This window comes from Notechis scutatus, chromosome 1 (genome assembly GCF_049901735.1).
Source record: "Notechis scutatus isolate UNSWTSFEM ecotype Mainland chromosome 1, rNotScu1.2, whole genome shotgun sequence".
Classification (NCBI taxonomy): domain Eukaryota; kingdom Metazoa; phylum Chordata; class Lepidosauria; order Squamata; family Elapidae; genus Notechis; species Notechis scutatus.
The window spans coordinates 238,930,040-238,957,335 of record NC_142009.1 but is presented as its reverse complement, the minus strand read 5'-3'; the positions used below and the strand labels follow the sequence as shown (position 1 = coordinate 238,957,335).

The window sequence follows — 27,296 nt, the reverse complement described above, 5'->3', positions numbered from 1 at the left end:
AATGTGTGGCTTGTTTTAAACAATATTTAATGAATTATTGTTTTACTGTTTTTAATTGCTTGCAAATCACCTCAGGATAATTTTTCAAGTAAGCTGATATTTTCAGAAGTTCCCCTGAAGTTGATGGTTTCTTTTCCTTTCACTCTCCCTCCTTTTCACTTTCACAACAGGCAAAGAATTCCCAAACTCATTTGAGTCCCTAGTGAAGAAGATCTGCAAGTATCTGTTTCATGTGCTAGCCCACATCTATTCATCACACTTCAAGGAAACACTGGCACTGGAATTGCATGGACATTTGAACACACTCTACGTACACTTCATCCTTTTCATCCGGGAGTTTAATCTGGTGGACCCTAAAGAAACAACCATAATGGATGACCTCACAGAGATCCTCTGCAGCAGTAGTGGGAGCAGTAGCAGTAACGGAAGTGGCAATGGTAGTGGTGGCGGCAGCGGCAGCAGTAGTAGTAGTGCAGTAGCACAGAACCACGTGAAGGAGAGATGAATCTTCCCAACCAGAGCAAAACCAACGCTAACACTTTTTAAAAAAAGGAAATTACTCTCTATTCTCGGATGTATGCATATATATATATATATGTGCTTATGTGTGTGTGTGTGTGTATGTGTGTGTGTATATATATATATATATGTATGTATGTGTGTGTATACATACACACACACACACACACATATATATACACATATATATGCATATGCAGACATACACAACCAAGACAGCTTAAGCAAGTATGCTACCACCACAGGACATGTAGACACAAGGGACTATATGGAGTTTTGGTTAAATGCATCATCCTTGGCAAGACGTTCTGTGGGGATTTTTTTCCTTCCCTCCATTTCTCTCCTGTTTCTTCCTTATTCAATGGATTATGAGTGCTGTTTTTAAGAGATGAACCACATTTTTTGAGTTGGGCTACTGCTTTTGTGTCCCCCCCATTCTGCCCACTTCCTTTTGGGAAGTGGTCCTTGTCTTGAATGCAAACTCCCTTTTATCTGTCTCATTTCCTCTCTAAGATGGTAGTACTACCATTTTTTTTTTTTTAAAAAAAGTTGTAAACCGTGACTTAACATGTAAAGTGGCTTACATGGGGGGCACATTGAGACTTGTCTTTGTTTTTACTTCAGTTGACCCTTTTCCTTTCCTTCTCTCAGACCTTTTTCATCAACCCTTCATTGGGTTTTAACAGGGAGGAAAATTGTTTTGGCCCAACTAAAGTAGCAATAAGGCTTCCAGTGCACTTAAGGAAGGTGGTTCCCTGATCTCCCTGGCCTCAGTATGTGGATCTTGAAAGCACCCACAAAAGTTCTGGTATTTCTAGAGAGAAATGCCGGGAGATATAGTAGCCAGGGGAGGAATCCCACCCTGTGGTAAAAGCCATGACTGCTTTTTTTTCGCCAAAGGGGGCCTGAGACAGGATGGGAAGGGGGCACACAGTCTGCCACCACTATGCTAAGAGAGATGGCTGTTGGCATATAATTATGTTGTTGGCTTATTTTAGTTCATCTGTCCAATAATAATAATAATAAATTCTATCAGACACAAGTTGCATTTTCTTTGCTGCATTAGCAGGCATTTTTTGTATTTCTTTGCATGGTAGAAATGTAAAGTTAAAGGTTCATTGGACATACCATGGGAAGTTGCTTATGGGTTTATTTGGGGTTTCCTCCCACACCCTCATTTTTTTTTCTTAAGGTATGATATTAAACATGAGTATATTAAGCCTGATATTTTCCATTCAAGTTACACATCCTTCTGATAAATATTTGGCATTTCTTCTTTTCACATTTCATTCTAAACGAACTCAGCTCTTTTCTGATCAGATCAAGGGAAAGATTTCCTGTGAAGTTCATGTTCAATTTTCAGGGATAATGTGCTCCAACTGCTGTGAGAATCAGTATTCTGTTTATATTAGGTTGCACTCAAGAACTAATTTACATTTTCTCATGTTACAATTTATTTCAAAAATGTGGGGTAGGGAGAAGACTATTTAAAATACCTTAGGTGAAACTATTTTTCCTCTGAGGTGTGTTCTCTTTATAAAAAGTCAAATATAAAGGTTTCCTCTATCCAGTTGTGTCTGACTCTAGGGGATGGTGTTCATCTTCATTTCCCAGCCGAGGGTTAGGGTTAGCCAATGTTATCTGAAGACACTTTGTGGTTATGTGGCCAGCAGGACTATACGCCAAGGCGCAGGGAACACTGTTAACTCGCCACTGAAGTTGTATCTATTTGTCTACTCACATTTGCATGCTTTTAAACTGGGCAAGAGCTTGGGCAGGAAAGGGAGCTCACCCTATTGTGCAGTACTTGGGTCTTGAACTGCTATCCTTTCAGTCAACAAGCCCATCATCTTAACTGCTAGGCCACCGTGCCCCTTCAAATATTATACTGGACTAAACCCTAGAACAGGGTTCAAAAGAAGTGCTACCTGTAGGAAGTACTGGTGGCAATAATAATGATTGTGCCTTCACTTTAAAAAACAAACTTACTTCAGGGTACTAATGATCAGTTAAGACAAACAAAAGTAAAACTTACAAATGATATTAGGCAGCTATTAAAATAGTAACTTCTAATAAAAGAAAATCATTTGCATTAAAAGGCAAGAACAAAACAAGCCTCTTAAGGGTCTAGAGTCCAGATGCAGCCATGGAAAAGTAATGTTCACCGAAACTCTGCTTCATTTATGGATGAAACCCCTTCTGTACAAACCTGGTTTTCCCAAATTGTGCTCCCATGTCTGATGAACCAGAACACTACTACCCAAAATATTGTTACAGGCATGCCTTAGGTCTGCTCAACTTTGGCACCAGGTGAAAATTTTGAAAGAAAGCTATCTTAGTGGTTCGGACATTAAATGTCCTATTGGGCAAATTGCATTTTAATTTATTTAATTGAATAACAGAATAAACAGAGTTTGAAGGGATATTCGAGGTCCAACCCTAAATTGATTCAACTTCAGCATCATCTGATTCCAAACTTACTCTGGGTGATGTAAAATAAAACCAAACAAAACATAAGAATACAATATAATAATTTTTTTTTTAAAAAAAAGGACCGAAGAAGAGCATATGAGACGAAGCTGGCCTACCACCCTAATGCAAAGCTTTCTGAAATGCAGTCAGGGTAAGAGCCACACAGATGTAAGGCACCTGATCCCAGAGAGCAGATGCTATGACAGAGAAAGGCCATTATTTCTTCATATGGTTGCAGCTGTGGGACAATTGGTGCCTTTTGAGGCAAATACATGTACTATCTTTGCACCCAAAGCAAATCACCTTCTCTATGTCTCCAATAATTCATAGGAGCCCCCTCCCCACAAGGAACCATCAGTACATGTGGATATCTACTCCCTTCCCTTCCGAGGAAATCTCTTCCTGAGAGAGCCTTCATTTTCTGAGTTTTTGGACTATGACTGTTGATCAGTTATCCTCAGACTGGGGAAGCTATTACTTTATCTGAATCACTGTAAACTTTTCTGATTCTGTGCTCAGAAGTCAGCTTCTATAGCAGTAGTGGCTAACCTTTTTCATTTCCTGTGCCGAAAATTCATCTCCCATGCACCCCTCGCCCTCCCGCCAGATATCCAGCAATCAGCTGGAAGGCGGGCAGGGCGTGTGCATGTGCAGTGGGGGTCTTCCGGGCAACCTCTCACGTGCCGGTAGAAGTGGTTCTGCGTGCCACTTCCAGCACGTGTGACATGCGTTCGCCATCACAGTTCTATAGCCTCAATTGAGCAAAGATGTTCTCTAAGAGCCAGGAACTCCTTGCATCACTCTTCTGCCTGGGACTTAACGAAGTTGTACATCACGCTCAGCACAAAGCACTGCATGCTCACTGTATAAGTGCCTTCTATTGGTTAGACTGAAGGATTACTATTTAATGTTATTGTGTTGGACAGTTGCATTGTTTAATATATCAGTTAAGGAAGGGCCGACTACTGAACTTGCACTGCTGTTTAAATAAAAAAAAATGACCATATTTTGTCAGCAGGACTCCATTATCTTCAGAGGCTTTAAAGAAGAAGCAACTACCAATCATACATCTGGGAACATTTATTTTATACACGCACATGTATCATAGCTGGCATTTCTACCAGGAATGCCCTAAAATAAAGAATATCCCAAAAACCTCATGGTTTATGATTCTGAATAAAACAGGAGTAATTTAACAGAAAAGAAGGAAGTGGCCTTATGCCAGAATAGATTTTTTTTTGCCAGCTTATTGTCTATACAAGGCTGGCATTAGCGCCAGGAATATTTCTCAAGCTTATCTGGAAATTCCAAGAATTAAACCTGGAATCTTCCATAAGCAAAATCCTATGTTTTATCACAGATTACACTATTTTTATAACTGATGTCTCAAATAGTTCAAATGTTGATTTTGATCAGTGCCCTAACTTTCCTCATCTTCCATTTCCCAGTAGGATTGCCCAAAAATTAAGATAAGCTGTATTCAAGCCAATTTTTAGCTATGTTTGCATAATAGTGCTTGCAATACTTCAGGATTTCTTTACCTTGGGAACTAAAAATTCTGGCAAACATTTTAATGCTTCCACTTATCTTTTTTGGAGAGGAATCGATTAGGCGAAAGTATGAACATTTGAGCTTCCTAGATAGCCCCTTATAATTTCTTTCATTTGTTTTGTACAAAACGCACGATTGCCAGGTCAAAAAAGATTTGCACATATATTGTGAGAATCCATCTTCATTCAAGAAATGTATCTTTGGTTCCAAAATGACCCTTGTGAGATGAAGACAAAGTTAAGAACCAGGCAGAGTGGGGAAATAAGGAAGAAATAAGTCACACAGAACACAGAGTAATACAATTGGAAGGCCCCTGGGAGATCTAGTCCAACCCCTGCTCAAGCAGGAGACCCTGTACCAGCGATGGCGAACCTTTTGTGGCGTGCCGAAAGTGTGCGCCAGCACCCACAATGCAATGCGCCCCTCCCCCTCCCCTGTGCATGTGAGCACGCACCTCCCAGCTGATTTTCGGCCCATTTGAGGCCTTTTTCGCTCTCCTGGATGCTTGAGGGAAGCCTCTGCAGCGTCAGGAGACTGAAAACATGCCCATTTCGGCACTTCTGGTATTTCCGGAAGGCCTGTTTTTCGGCCTCCCTAGGCTCCCCTCAAGTCTCAAGGAGGGCGAAAATGGCCTCAAACCAGCTGAAAATCAGCTGGGAGGTGCACACATACGCAGTGCTGTTAAGTTTGGCTGGGGCTTGCGTGCCCGCATGAATGGCTCTGCGTACCACCTGTGGCACGCGTGCCATAGGTTCCCCATCATACATTCCAGACAAATGGTTGTCCAATCTCTTCTTTAAAATCTCCAGTGATGGACCAACAACAACTTCTGGAGGCAAAAACTGTTCCACTGATTAATTAGGTTAGTTGTTCAAAGGAAAATATGGCACTCATGAAAAGAGAATGAAATTGGCAAAGGGATAGGCTCACACTATTCCTTTTAACTTAAACTGCATTGTAGCTAATGTATCCTGAAACAGGTAGTCTGACTTACAACCACAACTGAGCCCCAAATTTATGTTGCTAAATGAGAAATTCGTTGAGTTTTGCCCCCTTTTACGATTTTTCTTAACCACATTTGTTAAGTGAATCCCTGCAGCCATGTTAAGTCAGTGACACAGTTGTGAGGTGATTCTGGCTTCCCCATGGATTTTGCTTGTCAGAAGGTCTCAAAAGGGGATCACATGACCCCCGGGACACTGCAAACATAAATACGAGTCAGTTGTCAGGCATCCGCATCTAAATCTAAATGACAATCTCCAGAAACAACCAGACTTGCAGTAGTAAATAGTTAAGACTAAAGGTGACTTAGATAAGCCTTTCCTACAACAAATAAAGTACAGGCTGTCTTTGTTTAGTGACTGCCTCAAACAGTGACTGCAATTATGATGAAAACATAATTTTGTGACCAATGCCTGCATTTATAATCTATGTAGCATCTTTCCCTCAGTACATACTGTCCTTGTACCTCATTTTTGTTCTACCCTTCCAGAGTGCAGAGATTTCCTAAAAAGCTATCTGTTCCTGAGTTGTGTTCCTCCACAATACATCTCTGAAAAGTACTAACCACTTGTTAATAAGCTCAGCTCTGTGACCTTAATTTCTTGATTAGGACAGTGGGCCTTGCAGCAGCTGCCCGAAATTACAAATGACAAGACCCTAATCGATTTCACACCAAAGGCTTTTGTTTGCCTCCTAAGGATTCATGGCTTGCAGCCTCAAGTGTACCGGGCAAACTGCAACTCCTTTCAATGCGTATTCCCTGTTGTGTGCTTGTTCACTCTCTTATAGTCCCTTCCTCTCCAAGGAATATAAATATGAACATAAATTCTCTTCTTGCTAATTATTCCAGCACTGAGGTGAGCATTTAAAAGGATGGAAGAATGGAGGAAAAAGGCTCTAATGTATGCCTTTTGTTTGGCATAAGCACAATTGCCGTCATATTTTTACCTTGTGACCACGTTGTTTAATGTCCAAGATGCTGGAACCAATTGTAGTCACCAAATGAGGACTATCTTTACTGGTTAGCACGTAAAACACAAACCCCTGGCGTCAGATGAAAACTAACACAAAAGCATCCAATGCAAGTCAACAAGAATAAGGATGTCAGATCTCTGTGTGCATTGACAGAATAATGAGGGGAAACCAGAAATTAGATGCATTCCATGATCGGATTGAGTACCAACAGCAGGACAAAGGAAGTGCCAACCTACCTAGTAAGAAGATAGGACTCTGTTAGGGAGTCCCAGAACAACCTACACTCCCTGCCTTCCCCAGTGAATAATCTCCACAGCAGGGTTACGATATAGGTAATGCTTGATCAACTTATGGAGAAATACAGACTGCTCCAGATTGAATAGGAAGAGAACAACTATCATCTTCACTTCCAGAAGACCACCAAATGTAACCTATTCCCTGTCTTTTGTCTATTTGCAATCCTTACAGAAGAAAATTATTGGGCAGAAATGTATTGGACAGGGACATAATAGAAAAGCAAATGTATACAGAAGAAGCCTTCTTGAGCATAAAAAGAAAGGTTGGAGAACCACCTGAACACCAGAAAGCAGAACAAATACACCAGGCTCTGAACCTTCAGGTTAGAAATTGTCAGCCCCTAGATGTACCAGGTCAGGAGATCAAGGCTAAAACTACTTGTGTTGAGACTGAACTTCAAGAAAAGAACCTTAAAAGTAGGCTCATGTTGTTCCTCTTCTCCTTATAGTTCAGGAATTATGGAGGTGGTCTTCCTGAGAAGCTTTGAAATATTATCTCATCCTGGACTTAAAAAAATGTTTCAGCCCATTTTGTCTTGGCAGCAGTGCCTGCATGCTTCCACCAAAATTGTCTTCCTTATTCTCTACAGAGCCATCACACCAGATAATTATTTTTACTTATTTGTTAGATGTATTTGCTACCTATCTCACCATGCAGCTATTCTAGGCAGCTAGAACTAATCCTTAATAATTCTCTTATCATAGTTTTGCACATCCCATTCACACAGGATGCTCTTCAGGTTCTTGTAGGAGAGTGATTAGTTTCAATTCAAACCAGCCCTTTTCAAATTGGCTGCAGCTGTATCCAGATTACAGCAGTTACAAGATTCTGGTCTACTGAACCACTTGAGAACAAAAGATTCCTGCACTTTTGCAAATCCAGACGACCTTCATTGAGCAGCCTCAGACTAACAATCTATTGCCTGAAAAATACAGGTCTGTAATGAATTTAACCAAGTATTACTGCTGATTTGGAATGGTGGCCATCAACATGGAATAAACCAAACTATTCAGTTTCAGGAACCTATTCTCAAAGTTCAAGAAGCAAGAAAGAAATCCAAGCATCCAGAAGACCAATTACTATAAAACTGGCAAGATTACAGGATATGATATAAATCAGATCAATAAGCAAACAAATAACCGCATTAAGCTCGGCCCAATGGGCCTGTTTCCACTTCAGCTCCCTACAGTGGTCCTTTCCATTTCAGAATTAGATTGCAAGCAGAATTCACTTGACCATACTGGTGTCAAGTAAGGTAATCTGAACAATCTGCCTTCTTTCAGTTCTATTTTTTTTAATGCATAATTATCAAGAATATGTTTACCTTCCTCTCTTTTAGGAGAAGAACAGCCTTTTTAACATTTGCTTCCTGCAGTGTATAAACACTTTCTGCCTGTTTAAATAGATATCTGTTTTTATTGGAATCAAAGGGCCACATCTCAATTAAACCAATTAAAGTGTGGCAGGACCACAATTAGAGCCTGGTACAATAACTTGTTCTTGCAATAAAACTGTATCCGAACTGTTATCGGTAAAGCTAACAGATTGCAAGCGCGGAAATAACCCGAATGTAAATGCAATAGAGTTTATAATTGCCCGATTTTGATTTTATAAAAGATGAGAGCAACAGAGAAAGCCTGAGACAGAGAACTCTGGCTAAGCTGGAATTAGTGATAACGCCAACAAACTGCATCTTCTGTAGATGGAGGGTAAATGCCCCAACATATAGTTCAGCTTTTGTTAGGGATTGTCCATGCTTGAACAAGAAACTGAGGTCACACAGAAAGAATTACCCAGCCATTCAATTTATTTTCATTTATTTTTAAAATGTTATATTTATTTATCCCACCTTTATTATTTTTATAGATAACTCAAGGCAGAGAACAAACCTTATATGCCTTCTTCCTCCTATTTTCAGCACAACGATCTTTTGAAGTGAGTTAGGCTGAGAGAGAGGGATTGGTCCAAAATCAGCCATCCTGCTCTTGTACCTAAGGTGGGATTAAAACTCACAGTCTGTTGGGTTTTAGCTTGGTGTGTTAACCACTAGCCTAAGAGGGAGGATTTAAGTTGAATTGGGAGAGGTATTTGCATTATAATTACAGCAGTGGTGGGTTGCTGGATGGTTGGCGAGGTTCGGGCGAACCCCTAGCTGTGATCTCTGGCTGGGCCCACCCGCCCACCCTTGTGCTATGCTTTCTCTAAATAACTAAATCACGACCAGAGAACTCCTTGTCAACGAAAATGCAGCCCACCTCTGAATTACAGGCACGTTAAGAGTAGTTCTTCTCTATGTTGTGTCTTCAGCTGCTGAAATGTCCACAATGCCATTGCTAAATACAAGATGTGTATAGGTTACATCAGGGGTGTCAAAGTCAAGGCTTGCAGGCCGCATCCGGCCCATGGGTTGCTTAGATCTGGCCCATGGGGCTGCCCTGGGAACAGCAAAGGGCTGGCTCATGGTGCCTCTGCCAGCAAAAATGGAGCTTCGTTTTCACTGTCAGAGGGTTGCAGGAGGCCATTGGAGCCGAAAATGGAGCTCAGGAGGCCATTTTTTTCTGGCAAAGCACTCAGGCCACCAGAGGTGCCCTCGACATGAGTGGTGCTGAGCTGACCACACCCACCCTGGCCACTCCCACTCTGGCCCCCTAAGGTCAACCCTGATGCAGCCCTCAATGAAATCGAGTTCCACACCCCTGGGTTACATGAAGCCCAGCAACATTTCACTTATGCAGCTGCATGTTTTTGCCTCCAGTCTGCTGATGTGTCCCAGGCCTTTCCCGCTCCTTATAAAGACTTGTAAAGGAGAATACCCACCAGAGGTGGCATACAGCAGGTTCTGACCAGTTCTAGCGAACCGGTAGCAGAAATTTTGAGTAGTTCGAAGAACTGGCAAATCCCACCTCTGACTGGAGATTTTACAGTATCCTTCCCCTGCCACGTCCACCAAGCCACGCCCACAGAAGCGGTAGTAAAAAAAAATCAAATCCCACCACGGATACCCACCCTTTTAAATGAGGGCACTGAAGCTAATTCAGGAGAGTTCATATGCAGGGGATATGTCAAAGCAGTGGGAGAATTGGAAACAACTGTTAACAAGGACTTTGCTGTATCGCCCAATCTTATGCAGCTGGTTGGAGATTGTGGAATGTTTACATACAGATAAATGGCTGCGGTAGAAATATTCATACTTTGTGTCCGAATGTTATTTTTCATTTTTATTGTGTTATGAAACATGAACAGCATAGTTTTACCTGCAAACCCAATGGCTGCATCTATTCCCCAGCCTTTTTTTAAATCATATGTCCAATTTTTTTATGGATCCCACTAACCCAAAATACCATCTCAACATGTCAAAGGGACAGCTCAAGAATGTCACTTTCGTATTCTGAGTGTAAAATTTTATGTCCTTTACCTATTAAAAGTTTTCTTGCTGGTCAACAGGAATGCTTTAAAAATGAAGTTGACAAAATACATTACAGACAGACTTCAACTTACAACAATTCACTTAGCGACTGTTCAAAGTTGCAACGCATTGGAAAAAGTGACTTATGACCATTTTTCACACCAGACTGTTGCAGCATCCCCCACGGTCCCACATGATGAAAATTCAGGTGCTTGGCAAATTGACTTGTATTTATGACAGTTGCAGGGTCATGTGATCAGCTTTTGCGACCTTCTGACAAGCAAAGTCAACGAGGAAGCCATGATTCACTTAACAAATGCGGCACTTGTTAAGTGGGGCAAAAAACAGAAATTTTGAGCTCAATTGTGATCGTAGGTCAAGGACTACCTATAGAAGATCTATTTTGATCCTTCTTAACCTCACTCCCTCTGGGGAGAATCAAAAGCTACTGAATTCACTTCTGATTCCCTGTGATAACTGGACAACATGGCTCGCTATTGGCCTTCCTGGTTAAAGGCAACAGCCAATCCCTCAAATTTACCCTGCTAGGTTGAGTGAATGAGTGGACATGAGTGGTCAATATGCCACTCCATTTCCAAAGACTCTGAGGGACCATGTTTTTACAACTGGTTGAAGTTGTTAGGGGAGAGAACATACATTTTAAGCTGTTAAAGTTATACAAAAAATTCCATATTTGTCACTGACATGAAATCCCTGCTTTTGTGACTCAACTACATTCAAATTAGAAAACTCCATCCGGCACTCAGTGTAATGAAAAATGGCACACTGTACACTGCACCTAAACTGAAACTAAAAGCGACATCGCCCAAAGTGACAAGGGAGTAGTATATTTCCCATTTCCTTGTTCAGCTTCCTTGACGCTGCTCCCAGAGATCAAAGTCCCATGTAAAGTGCCAGGAATGGTGGGTTGTTGTTGTTTTGCAATTGCTGTATCAGGAAAAATGAAACTGCTTTATTGAATCAAGTCACAAATCAACTAATGTCGTTGTTAACCCTTTGAAGTGTGTCTTTATTTTGTCCAGTTTTGGGAATGGATTCCAGTAGAGTTGAGAATCTGGCTAGTCTCAATATGAACATTATGTAGGAATATCTATATGAAGATTCTCAGTCATCCAGGTCAGGGTTGTCCCAAAGTTGCTTTTTCAAGAGGCAACGGGAGTTTCTGGTTTTTCTTTGAAGACATTTTGCTTCTCATCCAAGAAGCTTCATCAGTTTTGGGACAAACTGGTTGATATCAGGACAGGACATAAACTGGAATCACCAGGGCTGCAGGCTAGGCAGGGAAGGGTTAAAAAACATCCCAGAAGTGGGGCAGTGATAATATTTATATTTTTAACTGTATATGTAATTGCAAGCCGCCCAGAGTTACCCTATGATAAGAGGGGTGGCCAATACATTTTATAAATAATAAATAAATCTCCTGCAATTTCCTTCATGAGACATTTCACCTGTTCTCTGAACTAGCAACTAGCCATTTGAAGGAAAATCAATGCAACTAACCCATTTGTATGGAAGAGATTAAGACTATACAAAGTGAAATGCAAGATTATATAAACCAAACTTTGCAACCTGACAGTGATAAAATGAAGAATATTTTGCAGGCTGTTCCCAATTTGTAAACAGTGTTATCAAAGTAGGCAAGATGATCAGTGGTGGGATTCAATTTTTTTTACTACCAATTCTGTGGGCATGGCTTGGTGGGTGTGGCAGGGGAAGGATACTGCAAAATCTCCATTCCTTCCCCACCCCACTAACCTGCATTCCAGCTCCCTTCTCCTGTGCAGGGCAACCAAAGAAGACCCAGCCAATCAGCTGGAGGCAGAGAATAAATGGGGGCAGGGCCAGTCAGAGGTGGGATTTGCTGGTTCTCTGAACTACTCAAAATTTCCACTACCGGTTCTCCAAAACTGGTCAGAACATGCTGAATACCACCTCTGAAGATGATGCTTCATCCAAAATCCACCCCTTTTGTATATGTGTTGACAAGGATGTAATAAAATGTGTACAAAACTTGTAAAATCAAAGTAATTGCAATATCAATTGCTATCTTGCCTGTTTTGACATTGCCCTACAGATGCAATCTCTTTCAGAAATTATTTTCATTTCCCCACTTTATTTAATCATCTACTGTGTTCCATGTATAACTGTCTGGCACACTGAGGTGTATCTGGGGGTTTCATCAGAAATTGCTCACATGATTTAAGGAAATAATACTCTCCCATCTTCTATATCAAGATCACCTATTTTTTTCCCTAAAAGTTAAACCAGCAGGTCATCCCCAGGCCCCTTTAGCAATGAACAGGCAATCTTTATGTTTATGATAACTTGGTATCTTTTAATGATTACAAAATGCATTTCTTTATTCTAAATAATGTAGGTTCACTGTGGTAGATCTGCAATTAATATTTACAGCATTCTTTGGCTTACCTTACCACTGAGTACGCCTAATTAACAGGAAAGGACCACTTACATTTTTTTCTACAATGAGCTACATGCCTTGCATGAGTAAACTGTCTGGAAATATAATCAATTTAAGAAACCCCTTTCTGAATTGTAAGTCCTTCTTCCGCTTTAGCTGCTGTAGTAACCTAAAGTTCTGTCCAGATATTTACCCCGATGCCCATGATTGCTGAATTCCCTTACTTCTTTGCTCATCCAGCATATAATGCAGAGGTGGTATTCAGCAGGTTCTGATCAGTTCTGGAGAACCGGTAGAAGAAATTTTGAGTAGTTCAGAGAACTGGCAAATACCACCTCTGACTGGAGATTTTACAGTATCCTTCCCCTGGCACGCCCACAAAGCTACACCCACAGAACCGGTAGTAAAAATTTTCGAATCCCACCACTGATATAATATCTCCTATTACTCAGAAGAAAATGGCAGAACTCTTGTCATATTTCAGCTTATTTCCAAAATGGAAAACAAAATCGGCACTATATTCAATTAATGAATTCATTAAAAAGATCCAACTTCTCTGATAAATTTATTTATTTAAGGGCAGTGATCAATGACTGGAGGGGGGAGGAGAGGCAGTCCTGCCACATTACATAGTAGTCGAGTGGAGTAAAGGGGCTGATCTATAGTAAGATGAACCACACCAAGTAAATCAGATAAATCAGCAAGCACTATGGATGTGTAGCATAAAAGACAAGCAGGGAGTGACTTCCTAGCTGGTAGGAGCTGAATACCAGAGGTAATTGTATGTTCCTCCAGCAACAAATGATTCCTGGTCCATGGTCATCTCGGTACAAAATGGTCATGCAGATCAGCTCTTAATTATGGCCAAAGGATTTCCTTGTGACATCTTGATTGTTGCATCCAACAAATTAGGAATTATTTCAAAAGGTTCTTTAAAATGGTTTGAACCAAATTGGGCTATGTCATACTTCAGGATGCATGGCCATGTATTTACAGGACAAGTTCAGAATTTCAGAAACTCTTCATTATAATTCAGCTAGAATTCACTTTTCCTGCCCAGCTAAACAGTTCAATCAACAGTTTCCTGCTAATGTTTGTTTGAACTAAATATTAAGAGGAGATTTAGGCAGCCCTAAAAGAAGTGGTTTCAAAGATTCAAACCATTCTGATTTTGTCTTATGTGTAAGACACATTTGTTTAACAAATCATGATTTCAAAATCATGGTTTTGTACAAAGTAAATCCAAAGGGCTGGGAGTGGCATAAAGTAGAGTAAATGCATTAATGGAAAACAAAAGAAAACTATTTATTGCAGTTATTAGGTGACTAAAAGTGGCCTTCAAAATTCTTGCAATCTTTCTCTCTTTCATGGATTGCTCTCCAAAATCTATATTTGACAGTACTAGATAAACATTTAAGATTCAAAACAACATATACCTACCCACCTACTGTAAGAAAAGTGATCTAACTGTAAAAAGATCAGAAGCAAAGCCAGGGAATAATAGAAAATAACATGGAAATAAATTTGCTGTTAGCATATTAAAAAACAAAACTTGTAAAATAATATATACCCAGGAATCTATCAAATGGAAAATGAAAATAAAAACAAATGGGAGTTTTAAATATATATTTTAAAACTAGAATTAAACATCATGAAGCAAGACCCTTTTCTTGTATTAGCTCTTACCTGAAGTTTAGGACGTCCATGTCTTCTGCTGGAAACATGGCAATAACAAATCATTAGAAGCATTCCCTTGGAGACTGACTTCTTATAGGAGGCAAAGTGAAAAGTTCTTAACAGAATAACAGAATTGGAAGGGACATTGGAGATCTTCTAGTCCAACTCCCTGATCAGGCAGGAAACCCTATACCATTTCAGACAAATGGTTGTCCAATCTTTTCTTTAAAACTCCAGTGTTGGAACATTCATAACTTCTGGAGGCAAGTTGTTCCACTGTTTAATTGTTCTGTCAGGAAATTTCTCCTTAGTTTTAAGTAGCTTCTCTCCTTGATTAGTTTCCACCCAATGCTTCTTGTCCTGCCCTCAGGTGCTTTGGAGAATAGCTTGACTCCCTCTTCTTTGTGGCAGCCCCTGAGATATTGGAACCCTGGTAACATGTCACCCCTATTCCTTCTTTTCATTAAACTAGACCTACCCAATTCCAGCAACCATTCTTCATATGTTTTAACCTCCAGTCCTCTAATCATCTTTGTTGCTCTTCCCTGCATTCTTTCTGGAGTCTTAACATCTTTTTTACATCGTGGTGACCAAAACTGAATGCAGAATTCCAAGTGTGGCCTTACCAAGGCATTATAAAATGCTTTGATTTGTTCTTTTTCTTTTAGCTGAGTTCTTACAGTATATACGTACATTGGGGAAGGTCCTTCCTTCCCTTGAAACAGGGTCTGCTTGACGACAACTGTAGGTTGCCTACATTAAAGACCAAGTTTGATTGTGTCACCAAATTTCAATTCAACTGATACAGGGAACATTCAAAAGCATGAATTTCTAATATTTTTGAAGGAGAAGGTACAGATAGTTCTTAACTTACAACTATTCATTTAGAAATCATTTGAAGTTACAACAGTGCTGGAGAAAGTAACTTATGACCAGTCCTTGAACTTATAACTGTTGCAGCCATAATCATGTGTTCAAAATTTGGGCACTTAGCAACCAACATGGGGTCATGAGGTTGCCAATTGGCTTCCATCAAGCAGTCAACAGGGAAACTGGATTTGCTTAACAACGCTGTGATCCCCTTACCAACAGCAGTGATTTGCTTATAACAGAAAGATCATAAAATCATCTGGGACAAGTGCCTTGCTTAGCAATGGAACTTCTGGTCACAATTGTAATCGTAAGTTGAGGACTATGCATATGATATGGACACAAACCATTTGCTTATATTCCTGACCTTTTATTCAGTAAAGTGCCCAAACTGTGCCAAAGATGCTCACTTTGTGGACCCGGTCATGAGACTGTAGGTGCCAGGCTAATCAAAGCCTAACTGGAAGACTGGGAACAACCCTCCATCCATTGGTGTTGAACCACCCATTGGTGTTGAACCATCACCCTCAAAGCCCTTACATTAAAAAAAAAATCTCCACACTTCAGTTTTGATCTCAACTTATAGTGGGATCTTCAGTATGGAAAGCCAGATGCTGTATCCTCTGCCAGTCCTGGATAAATCTCAAGATTAGACCAGAGGAAACTGATATAGTGACTGGACCATATTCTGAAGCTACACGAAATACATGATGGAGATTAGGCACAATACTTACCTGAGCCTTTTCTGGCCAGCTGTCATAAACAAGACACCCAAAGAGTCAGTATCTTTACTGAATGAATTTATTGTTTTTGAACTAAAGTTGTTCACAGTTATTTAACAAGGGATACATCAGAAGGTTCCTCTTTGTCCTTTGGAACTGTTAAATAATATCAGACTGTGTCCATGAGTGAGTGTGTGTGCATGTGTATGCATGTTTCATCCAAGTACAAAATAGGAAGGATAACAAGAGGTATTGCTTTCATTTATTCTTATTTCTTGTGTAAATGATCTCCTTCCTTTGTGTACTATATGGGCTATTATTATTATTATTTATTATTATTATTTGAAATCCCAGCCTTTTGTAGAGGTACAAGTTAACAGAAGTCTTAAAAGCTATACATAAAGGAAGAAAAACCAGGGAAACGGACTGAGGGTGGTGGAAGAGAAGCTTTGGAGAGAATGAAGGAGAAAATGGAGGCAGAAAAGACAACAGAAGCAAGAGAGAATAATTTACAGCAATATCATGCAATTAAAACTGCCTCCAAACCTCTGCATTCTCACCTCCCTCTATCCCCAGCCACCACCCTACTAAGGTCTAACATGCACATAGCAATAGAAGAGAAAAGGTTAAGATTAGGAGAACCAAACCAAACCACAACGAAAAACACTCTCCACTTTTGTGGATCTTTTTCAAAATATTGGGCTTTTTTTCTTCAAACCTATATACAGGAAAAACAGGCCCAATAAGGGCAGAATGAACCAGGACAAACATAGAAATAAAAATAATTGGAAAGAAACACAAACAATGAAAGAGAAATCTAATATTAACATCAAAAAAATATTGCAGTTTAACACACACACTTACAGGAACCCAAACAATAGCAATTGAAGATAATAAGGGGATTGAATACTAACTCTACATTTAAAACATACTGGATTTTAGAATTTTGTCATCTTTTTTGCCTGTCGTTTATGGTATTTTAAAAATCTTCCTCTCCAGCTATACTTGGAGAGAGAGTAAGAGAGCAGGAGAGAGAGAGACATCAAATGAAAAAGAAGAAAAGGAGCATTGGTGAGAGGAACAAGTTGTGTTTTTGTTGAAATTCCAACCCCCCCCAAATAAATACAAATCAATGTCACCTCTATTCAGTAATGAAAGCAGAAGATATATCTAACATCTTAAAATTTTAAATATATATATATATTTATATTTATATATATGCATTGTAAATAATAACCAAGACCTAATAATAACTTAACTACACAGAAAATCCAGCCCACTCATCCTTCTTCAAAAACAAAGAAAAAAACAACCCCAAAACAAATATAAAAATATCTTGCAATACTTTTAAAAGTTTACAGTAGCTTTGTGTTGAACTCATCCATAGTGCTATCTCCTCCATATTTTGTTCAAATGAACTATGTACCAGTGGTTATAGACACAGGCACGCACAAAGGAAAAAGGGGAAAATCCATTTCTCATCTCATAGTCTTCTTTTGCATTAAAAGAAACAAACCCAAACGTACATACACAACCCAAATAAATAAACAAAACCAGCAAATAAATAATAATACTGATATATCAATGCAGCACTAATGACACCATAATTGCATCCAGATGTGTGATGTAGCAGATAATTCAGCCGGCCGAAGGGAAATTCCAATGTGGAAGGAAAGGTCTGAGAGAGCAGGTTGAGAAGAGAAGAAGTCCTAACAGTGGTGGCGATGACGGTGAAGGTGGTAGCCAGAGCAGAGCTTGGCAGCAGGTGAGGCTGTGCCCCAAAATTGGATCCTTGTCCTTTGTCCTTGCTGCTGATAGCAGCCTTTCCCTAAGCTTCAGTGTCCATGTTTGCTTGTCTGTTTCCTTATATTTTTGTTTCCCTCAAGTTTATGGCTGCCTCTCCAGCCATTTGAAAAAACAAAAACAAAACCGATTTGAGATTACAAAAACACAATTTGAAAAACAATTCGGATCGAAAGAAAGAGAGAGAGGAGGGGTAGTTCTTATAAAAATCATAGTATGGAATGAGAACAATATGCCACCCTATTCCCTATCCTCCTCCCCCCCCTCCCCCAAGTCTAGCTTCACCAGAAGGAAAGGATGCGGTCACAGCCAACGATGGTTTCCAGGAATTCCAACTGTGACAGGTTGCAATGTCTCAGCCGTTCTCCACACAGAGCACCAAAAGAAAATTGTGTGTTGAGGGCAAATGGAATGGAGGAGACCCATTTCCTGCAGTGGGAGACAGGAGGCTGGAAGTTCCCCTTCCCCACCCCCCAAACCAGTCCGTGGACAGTCTTACATCATTGGCCTTCCGTGAACAAGCATTCGCGGAGCACAGAAGGTGAAGATGTTGGCTGACATGTTAACTTTTCGGGATAATTCCTGGTAGTAGATTGGAAACAAGCGGTGGTATCAGAAACACAAGAGAGAACACAGGAATATAATGGGGATGGTTGAATCAGAAGCGGGGATGTGTTACGGTGAGAGGAAGGAGTTATTGCAAGGAAAGTACTGGGAGGAGGAAACAAAACCCAAACAAACAGGATTTGCCAAAATGGGTTTGTCAATTGTTACTTTTTTTCCCCTTTTATATGTCTGTGTGAGTGTCTATGTGCATGTGTGTGTGTGTGTGCATTATTTGTATAGGTATCATATAAATCTATATATGTATATGTGTGGATTATATATATTTACATGTGCATGTATATATATATATAATTTTTAAATATATATATATGTATGTATATATATATACACACATTGTTTTTCCATACAAAATTTTACTATAGACAGTTTTGTCCTATGGTAGCACTATTATATACACCCATCTAGTTTAGAGGCTAAAGAATATTCATTCATTTGAGGAGCTTTTCTTCACTTTTCTAGGTGATTTTATTGGATTGACTTAATCCCCCCACCCCCAGTGTATTTATTTAAGGTTGGTCTTGTAAGCCGAGTGATGAGGCCATCTTTGCCTTCTCTTTGCCAGCGGGGAACTTAGTGTCTCCTCTAGACCCATAGTCATTTTTATCGGAATCGCTCCGCTTGCTGTTTGTGCTATGCTTGGTTGGCGTGCCGGGGGGATGGCTCACCTGCCCGTTCTTCTCGTCTGAAAAAAGTTGTTTAATTACGTCAAAGAAGTTACTCAATGGGCTGCCTGGGTATACAAAACAGAGGAGACAAAAACAAAAAGAAAACAAAAGAAAGCAAGAGAGAGAGAGAGAGAGAGAATGAGAGAGAGAGAGAGATAAAGGGAAGAGGAAGAGAACAAACAAACAAATGAACAATGGGGTTTTAAACAAGAAGAACATGATGAGCGGTCCAGAGCCACGTGCATGGGTGTATGTGGAGAATGAAGACAATGAGTAAAAAAGGAAGAGCATCAGGAAGGGAGGACCAACTAAGCGTATGGAAACCCTGGAGCAAGAAAGGCCCCGTTGGCTAGCTGGAATCCTGCCCTGTTCAGCAAGTACAGAATATTTATCCAGCAAATCTATTGCAAGCCATTATGCAGCAGAATATCACAATATATCACGATGGGCTTGTATGCAATTCTCCCTGAAATCAACCTTAGCTGAATGGAGTCATGAATAATACTTAGCTGTGGATCCTACGCATGCTGACAAGGAATTCTATTCCACTGAATTCAAGGAACCTTACATGCAGGCAAGTGTGCTCAAAATAACTTAATTATCTATGTTAATTTAATCATTAATTTCAAGGCGTGGAGATCCGTGTGCACAAAGGAGGAACACACAAATCTGGTTCTCCTTTGAAATGAATTTTGCACCACTTGTAAAAACAAAAAATGCATTCCTATCCATTTTCTGTATGAGTGCTTTATTTCGTACTTTAATAATGCTGCTGAACCTGATTTGCCAGTCTCTGTCACCTGCTGCAAACCAGATTCGTTCTTTAGATTTCATAGAATCCATATGCACCTGGCAAAATGCACAGGAATGAAGAAAACAAAACACACACCTACAGACACAATGCATTCTCAAACTACAGAGATGCTCTCCGCCTCTTCATTCATGACTAAGGCCCCAAATCTTAATGGCATGGTAGGTTGACTTGAGCAACCCAGACATGCCATTGTGGTGGTACAAGGTATCTGTCCCCCACATATGAAGCTGTATTCGCTAGCAACCCTACCTTGAAAACTGATATGAAAAAGCTAAGACAAACTGGTTGATATCAGCACAGGACATAATCTGGAATTACCCAGGCTGCCGGCTAGGCTGGGAAGGGTTAAAAAAACATCCCAGAAGTGGGGCAGTGATAATATTTGTCTATGGTTGTCAAGAAAAAAAAACAGGCATGAAATCACTAATAGCTAAGCTTGACTTGAAGAGGAGTTGCTTGTTTGACCTCAAAGGTGATTCCCCCGAATGGTTGAAATTTGAGCAAAACACAGTTAGGAAAAGTTGGGTTTTGTTTGTAAGCTTTTAGGGCAATTCCATCCTTTGGGACAGCAATCAAGTATAAGTATATATATTTAATGTAGTTAGTAAAGTTTTGGATCCATGCTATCTCAAAAATCTGCACTTAAAGGAGGTAGCAGCTGCTATGGTGCCCAGCCACTTGCCTTGTCTTTGCTGAGGCAAGAAAGTGAAAAATACATATCCGACCACCCCTGCAACTTGGAGGTGATGTAGCAACAGGGCATTGAATGAAATTTCTCACTGAGATTTCTTTGGAATCATTGATTTTTAGAAAAAATGCAACATTTAAATAAAGATCGGACAATATTATACTAGTGTAAAGCAATATTATACTAGTGTAAAGCAAATACAAGAAGATTCTCATTGCAAGGTATAGTATTTCATGAAAATTAATTCAACCAAAGAAACATCTATATTAATTTGTTATTATAAAAGTAACTCAAAAGAAATCAGGAAAATTTATTGTTTGACATTTTTTTTGAATACTTATCCAAATGACTATGTCTCTTGAGGCTTTATTTTTTTTTGGAGATGTGTTTTAACAGATGCATGTGCATGGTTTCGTGCTGGTTTACAGCAGGAATAAGTTAAAAATCATGTCATTATCTCATCTGTGAAATATAGTAAGTAGGTAGGTAAGTAAATAAATAATAATCTAGTTCATAACAAAGCAGCAGAAAATGACACAATGGAGACAATCCAGTAAGATGTTAACAGATTTCTCTTTTTCTGTGGAGCTAACTGCATATTCTATCTGGGTTACTTGCCCTTTTCAGATTTAGGTGGCTATTTCACAATACTGAAGTTCAACAGTACATTTTTACTGAAGAAGTCAAACAGCTACTGAAATAAATAAGAGACCAAAGGCAACGACATTAAGATATATTTTGAGTATATGTCAAATAGGCATATAGTAATTTTGCTATTTTACAGGATATTAGTGGATATGTTCCTAGATGCATTTCATAAGCCAGCATATTTTCCTTTAGTTAATAAAACAGAACAAGGTGAAAAAAGAGTAACACAACTACAAAAAAAGAAAGCAACACAACAAAAGGATATAACAACACTGTATACGGGGTATACCAAAAGTCAGACCCCATAGACCAATAGACAGTCTATAGGAAACCATCACATTAGAATTTCTGAATATCAGAAAAAAATGTCACTGAACTTAAAAAATTTCAAATGCCATGCATCGAACAAGTAAGACAGTATCTTAAAGAAAATGGCTATTGATTTGAACACTGAATGAAACAGATATAATTATTTTTGGTATACTCCATATGTTTTTGTTTACACAATAAATTTAAAAAGAGGGATTAATTTTATTGTAACCATCCATCCATAACCTACTTCTATAAGCAACATCTTCATAAATCTGAAATAACACCAGGTTTTTAATCTGCTGAATAACTGGTGTCATAAATTTGTCTTCCCAGTGTTCAAAACTAGACTCTTAGGAGACTAGGAATTTATTTAGGAGAACATGGAGAATCCACAGTGGAAATGGAATATATTTATTTATTGAAAAGATTTATATGGCTGCCGATCTTAAGCAACCTTGGGCAGCTTACAACGACCATAAAATTCTTAGTTGTAGTTTTTAATGCAACTTGAATCACCTTAAACATTGATAAATGTTTGCATGTATTAAGACCAAACACTTGATTAGCTGGTTTCAGACGATGGGAACTTTCTCTAATACACTGCAAAAATAGGCCAGAAGGCTAATTCCTACGATAAATGCCTATCTACCACATTCACCCTTTCCCCCAAAACAAGAATCAGATATATAAAGAATTGAAGAGGATGAGTGTCATGAAAGCCTTATGTATAAAAGTGATTATATAGCAGGAATAATAAATAAGGCATAGCAACTTTCTACATCTCAGAATAGCTTACTTGGGAACCTGCGTGGCTTTGGACCCTGTATCTTCATATGCAAAATAAAACCAATGAACAGAAAGTGGTGAAGTAAAACTGGTAAAACACTGTAAGTATTGCTAGGAAAGGGAAGAGAATATTATACATTTCTAAATTTTCTAAGAAATGCATTCAGCAAAATCAAGGAGAAAAGGAAGTGCAGAAGAAGCATGGGAGAAAGCATGGACATTGAGCTCTGCCCACAGATGAAAGCAAAAGACAAGGGCAAACCAAAAAATGCAGGATATTTGCTTAGAGGCTTCAATGTAATGCTAATATTTTAATCTGGATAGAGGATCTATATTTTCCTCTTTTTTGCTCTGTAATTTATCAATCCCATGTGAAGCTTTCAATAGTAAAGGTTCACCTTTACTGCGCCTACTGTGGTGACTTTAATTAGAGTGTCTAACTGATTCTGATAGAGCTTGTGAAATTTTGATGAAACAATGATCCAAGGGAGAGAGGAATGATTAAGGAGTCAGAGATGGCAGCCCTTCCATTTGACTTCTCCACAGTACCTGAATTGAGAATAAAATAAGTGTCTTTTTAGAAATGGCCAGTTCAGGTTGCAGCAGTCACAATTATTGATATTAAATTAAATTAAAAAGCTAAGCAGGGTCCGACTTGCTTAATACTTGGAAGAGAGGCCACTGAGAAATCTCAGAATGTGACAGTAAAATTGGAATTAAAGAAATATTTCAGAAGAAGGCTGCAACAAGCCACTTTCATTGTTACCAAGAAAACAATATGGATATGTATATATAATTAAGAGGACCTGAGTTTAAATCAAATGAATCTCTACCTTAGCTCCTTAGAAGTAAGTCAATCAGCTCAATCATATCCTGGCAGTTTGACAAACAATTAAAAAACAGATTTCTGCATGTTGTGGTTTTTTGAGGCAATGATTATTGGCTTAAAGGAATAGTGGACACTTGAAGTTCTGCAAATGAATTAATTTTACAGTTGAAGTCTCATATTGATTGCTCTTAAGTTTCAGCCATTTGGACATCTCATAGCAACTAGAGGGTTATAAGAGAAGTAATGTTAGTAGTAAGCAATAGCATGTTTTATTGCATTATACCACTGTTTAAATAAAGTTACCAGAACATGCATGAAAAGGACTGAATATTTTTATACCTTGGAATATTATGACTTTACTCTGAGTATGATGCTTATGTAATTAAAATATTGGTTAATCCTATGAAAAGGCTGGAGATAGCAAGATTTTTTTTAACTCAAAGAAATGAGAAATGCCACCCAATTATAGGTCAGGAAGCAAATCCTTGAATATAAAAGAAGTAAATGAGAAAGACTTAACATCTGGATGAACTCAACAAATGTGGCATAAATAATGTCGCCTTGTGGCAAGATGGGTGGCAAACAAGTTTAATAAATTTAATTTTAAAAAATCGTATTGATGAAAAGAAAGACCTTGCCATCCTATTAAAACTCTCTGTGAAACAAACAAACGAAAATCAGAATTTCCAAAGAATTAATGTAAAAATAGCTTCCAAATGAATTCCATAAGCACCTTCAGCTTTGTGATCATAGGAAGCCAGTAGAGTAGCATTAAAGTTTTAAAAATTAGCCTAAAAAGCCAATACAATTATGATCCTGATCAAGACCTAGAAGCTGTTTAGATTTCTATATTTTGATGCCTTATGCATGGTCGTATTAAGCACAATGACAATGAGTTTTCAATTGTAAAATACTGACGGTAGAAATGAGATCCTTATTATTATTCCCACAAAAAGAAACTGCCAAACTAATCAACCAAGCAAGCTCTGGGTTAAGATAAATCCTTAGTTCCAAACTTTTCCTTAGCAGTCAATTCCCCCCTCCATTCCTTCTCCAAGACTTGGGAAACAGTAAATAAACTCATCTTGGATATTTTAGAGCCTAAACTACATTACACAAAGCAATTGCCCATTAACAAAGCTAGTTTCTCTGCATTTCTCACATTAAAATTTTTGTCTTTAGTTGATGTCTTTGGAAAAGCCTGGTGTGGAAAGAGGCATAAAGAAGAGGCATAAAGTGAAATTATTTAACATACTTCTCTAAAACCGTTATGAGCTTCTGCTGACAAACTTTCTGTCCCTCTTCAGTCCTTTCTTTCAATGTCCTTCTCTCAGAATTCAGATATTCACTGTAATCATTGAGAAACATTATTCCATGTTGACATACAATTGGAAAACTCCACTCTGATAAGAAGCATGGTGTCTTTATTCATGTGAAGTTTGAGGCTGAACTAGGAAATCATCACAAAGGGCAGATAAAAATGTCTCAAGAAATTAAGTAAGGATATCTTCTCTGGAAAGAATAGCTTTATGGGAACTTTAATAATTCAGTAGTAGTAATTCAACAAAAAGTTGTCCTTTGTATAAAACAAAATTGGGCAAGACAAATTTTTGCCTTTAGTTTATTGTAGTTCATTTAGGAAATAGTTTTCATATGCCTATGAAAGAAGCAAAGTAGAATTTCTATTTCTATATACAAAGCCACTATAGTATTATAAAAATCTCAGGAATAAAAAGACAAGTTCTACATTATGTCCTGCTTGTGGTTCTTCAAAAAAAATAAGTTTACTTCCTGTTGGGGACAGAATGCTGAAACAGGCTTCTAGTATCTGATACAGCAAAGAGGTTCTGTATTTGCACATCCAGGACCAGCTGCCAACTGGTAGAACCAGTTTCTTACCTAGAAGTTGTCATCCCTTGAATGACTGTTTTCAATCACACTGCATCTGTGCAGTGCCCCATCTGGGGATTCCTAAAGCTTAGACTGATGGAAGTGCCGCCCTGCATTTCACACAACTCCTTTGAATCCCCTTCAGTTCCTGAGATCAACACAACTCATCCAAATAAATCATAAAGCCAAATGAGTGAGAGGATGGGCTGTGTGAATGGATGATTAGCAAGTTTCTGACTGGGAAAAAGGTCTACTTCAGGGGTCTTCAAACTTGACAGTTGGACTTCAACTCCCAGAATTCTTCCTCCAGTCATGTTAGCTCAGGAATTCTGAAAGTTGAAATCCACAAGTCTTAAACTTGCCAAGTTTGAATATCCTTGTTATACTTGTTACAAGGTGACCAAAGGATAGCTTTTCCAAAGATTCATAGTTCATGCATTATTGAATGAATGCATGAAGGAATGAATGAATATTACATACAAACAGATGTGTGCGCACACATAATGCTGGATTAAGGTAGATGTAATTACCTGGCATTGTTCCAGACAGGAAGTGACTTGGAAAAAAGGCTTCTGAAGCTACTGTTAATCCTGTAGAATGAATTTGGCACAGATGAGGACATGGCCATTTACTCAGCTCATAACAAAGCTTAATAGTTGGAATTATCCATCTGAAGGAACATGATAGCAGTGTTCCAATATCTTTGTGGCACCCCCAATATGAGGGGCTACCACAAAGAAGAGGGAATCGGACTGTTTTCCAAAGCACCAGAATGCAAGAAAAGAAATAATGGATGGAAACTAGTCAAGGAGAAAACCAACCTAGAACTAAGAAGAAATTTCCTGACAGTGAGAACAAATTAACCAGATGAATCAGAGGTTGTGAGTGTTTCATCACTGGAGGCTTTTAAGAAAAGATTGGACAGACATTTGTCTGAAATGGTATAGGGTTTTCTGCTTCAGCAGGGGGTTGGATTAGAAAACCTCCAATTCTATTTTTCTGGAGGAGAAAGTCTGTAGGGTTAAAACAGACTCTGGAAAGCCAAGAATAAGCAGGTGTCCTGGCTGAATGAAGCCATATGATTTAGGCGAAAGGATGCCATAGACACTAGGAAATGGAGCAATGTTTCCAAACTGGAACTGAAGGTTGGGGTGCGGGGGTAGCAGATAATACTACATCTCAGTCTAAATGAAAAGCAAAGACTAATGTGAAGAAAAAGATATACAGACAGCATTTATCCTTACAAAAACCAAGAGGGAGAATCTCTTTGGAAAGTTCTCTAGGTCAATGGAATCATGTCACAATTACAAAAAGTCTCCCCCCTCCCCCCCAAAAAGTCAGCAATAGCTGTAGTTTCTTTTTAAGGTTTAACATAAAGAGAATGAGGAAGAGGGTTCCATAGTAGAAGAGAATGGGAAGTTAGTGAATAGGAATACATTTACACCAAAGTTCTCAATGATTGGAAAAGAGAAATTTAGCTTTTGATGAGGGAAACAAGAAACGGCAAGAAGGTAAACTTTTATTGATGCCAGAGTTAACCCCCAATACTTCAAATTGAACAGAAGATCAGATACATGATGGATGAGATGTTGCAAAAGGTCAAATCAATGGTTTTAAAAAAGGTCAAGAAAAGATGTTCATTTAGCTCTGCGGAAAATCTAATGAATAGCTTATAAGAAGCCAGTATTCATTTTTCTGCTTCATCCTAGACAATTGGTGGAACTGAATCCTGTAACAAGTAAGATGGAGGAAACTAAAGTCTAGATCCAAACTGTTTTGGTAGATAGAAAATAGATAGTGAGAGTGGAAAGTAGATCAATAGATGTTCAGTAATTTGGTTTGGGAACAGAAGTACTTTCATTGGGCTAAATGAAATAACAGGGTGAACAGTGGTTTCAGTGGTGGGATTCAGCCGGTTCGCACCAGTTTGGGAGAACCAGTTGTTAACTTTCTGAGCAGTTTGGTGAACTGGTTGTTGGAAGAACTCATTAAGGCAGAGAAGCGGTTGTTAAATTATTTGAATCCCACCATTGCGTGTTTTTCGGGCCACCAAAGCATGACAAGTACTTTTATGTGGATTCTAGTCAGCACAGGGCTAAGTGGCTGTTGTTGAAGTTCATCATCAAAGGATATAATTTCTACTTGTGAATGGCTGTCTTAGTATGTTTGAGGTAATTGGTTACTGGATATATTCATTATATTGAATCTGTATCATAAGTTCCAGAAGAGGGGTGATTTTGTCCATTTTGTTTATACATAAAATAATCACAGAAATGTATGGCTGTGAGAATAGCAAAGGAAGA

General features: G+C 38.9%; 2 protein-coding genes across 20 annotated transcripts in view; one reads left to right on the top strand and one right to left on the bottom strand.

Annotated features, from left to right (window-relative positions):
* Positions 1 to 1,561, top strand: part of MOB2 (MOB kinase activator 2) — a 131,013-nt gene extending 129,452 nt beyond the window's left edge. For all 4 annotated transcript variants that reach the window (XM_087950870.1, XM_087950871.1, XM_087950868.1 and 1 more), the window contains one exon: positions 171 to 1,561. In XM_087950870.1, coding sequence (XP_087806996.1) covers positions 171 to 505 — 335 coding nt within the window. In that variant the 3' untranslated portion in view covers positions 506 to 1,561. The remainder of the gene's footprint in view (positions 1 to 170) is intronic.
* Positions 1,562 to 15,992: 14,431 nt separating this feature from the next.
* The window catches only part of BRSK2 (BR serine/threonine kinase 2), a 466,168-nt gene continuing 454,864 nt past the window's right edge, over positions 15,993 to 27,296 (bottom strand). For 10 of the 16 annotated variants that reach the window (XM_087950842.1, XM_087950845.1, XM_087950843.1 and 7 more), the window contains one exon: positions 15,993 to 19,091. In XM_087950842.1, the coding sequence (XP_087806968.1) occupies positions 18,868 to 19,091 (224 nt within the window). In that variant the 3' untranslated portion in view covers positions 15,993 to 18,867. The remainder of the gene's footprint in view (positions 19,092 to 27,296) is intronic. The other 6 variants (XM_087950844.1, XM_087950848.1, XM_087950855.1 and 3 more) reach the window with 2 other exon arrangements.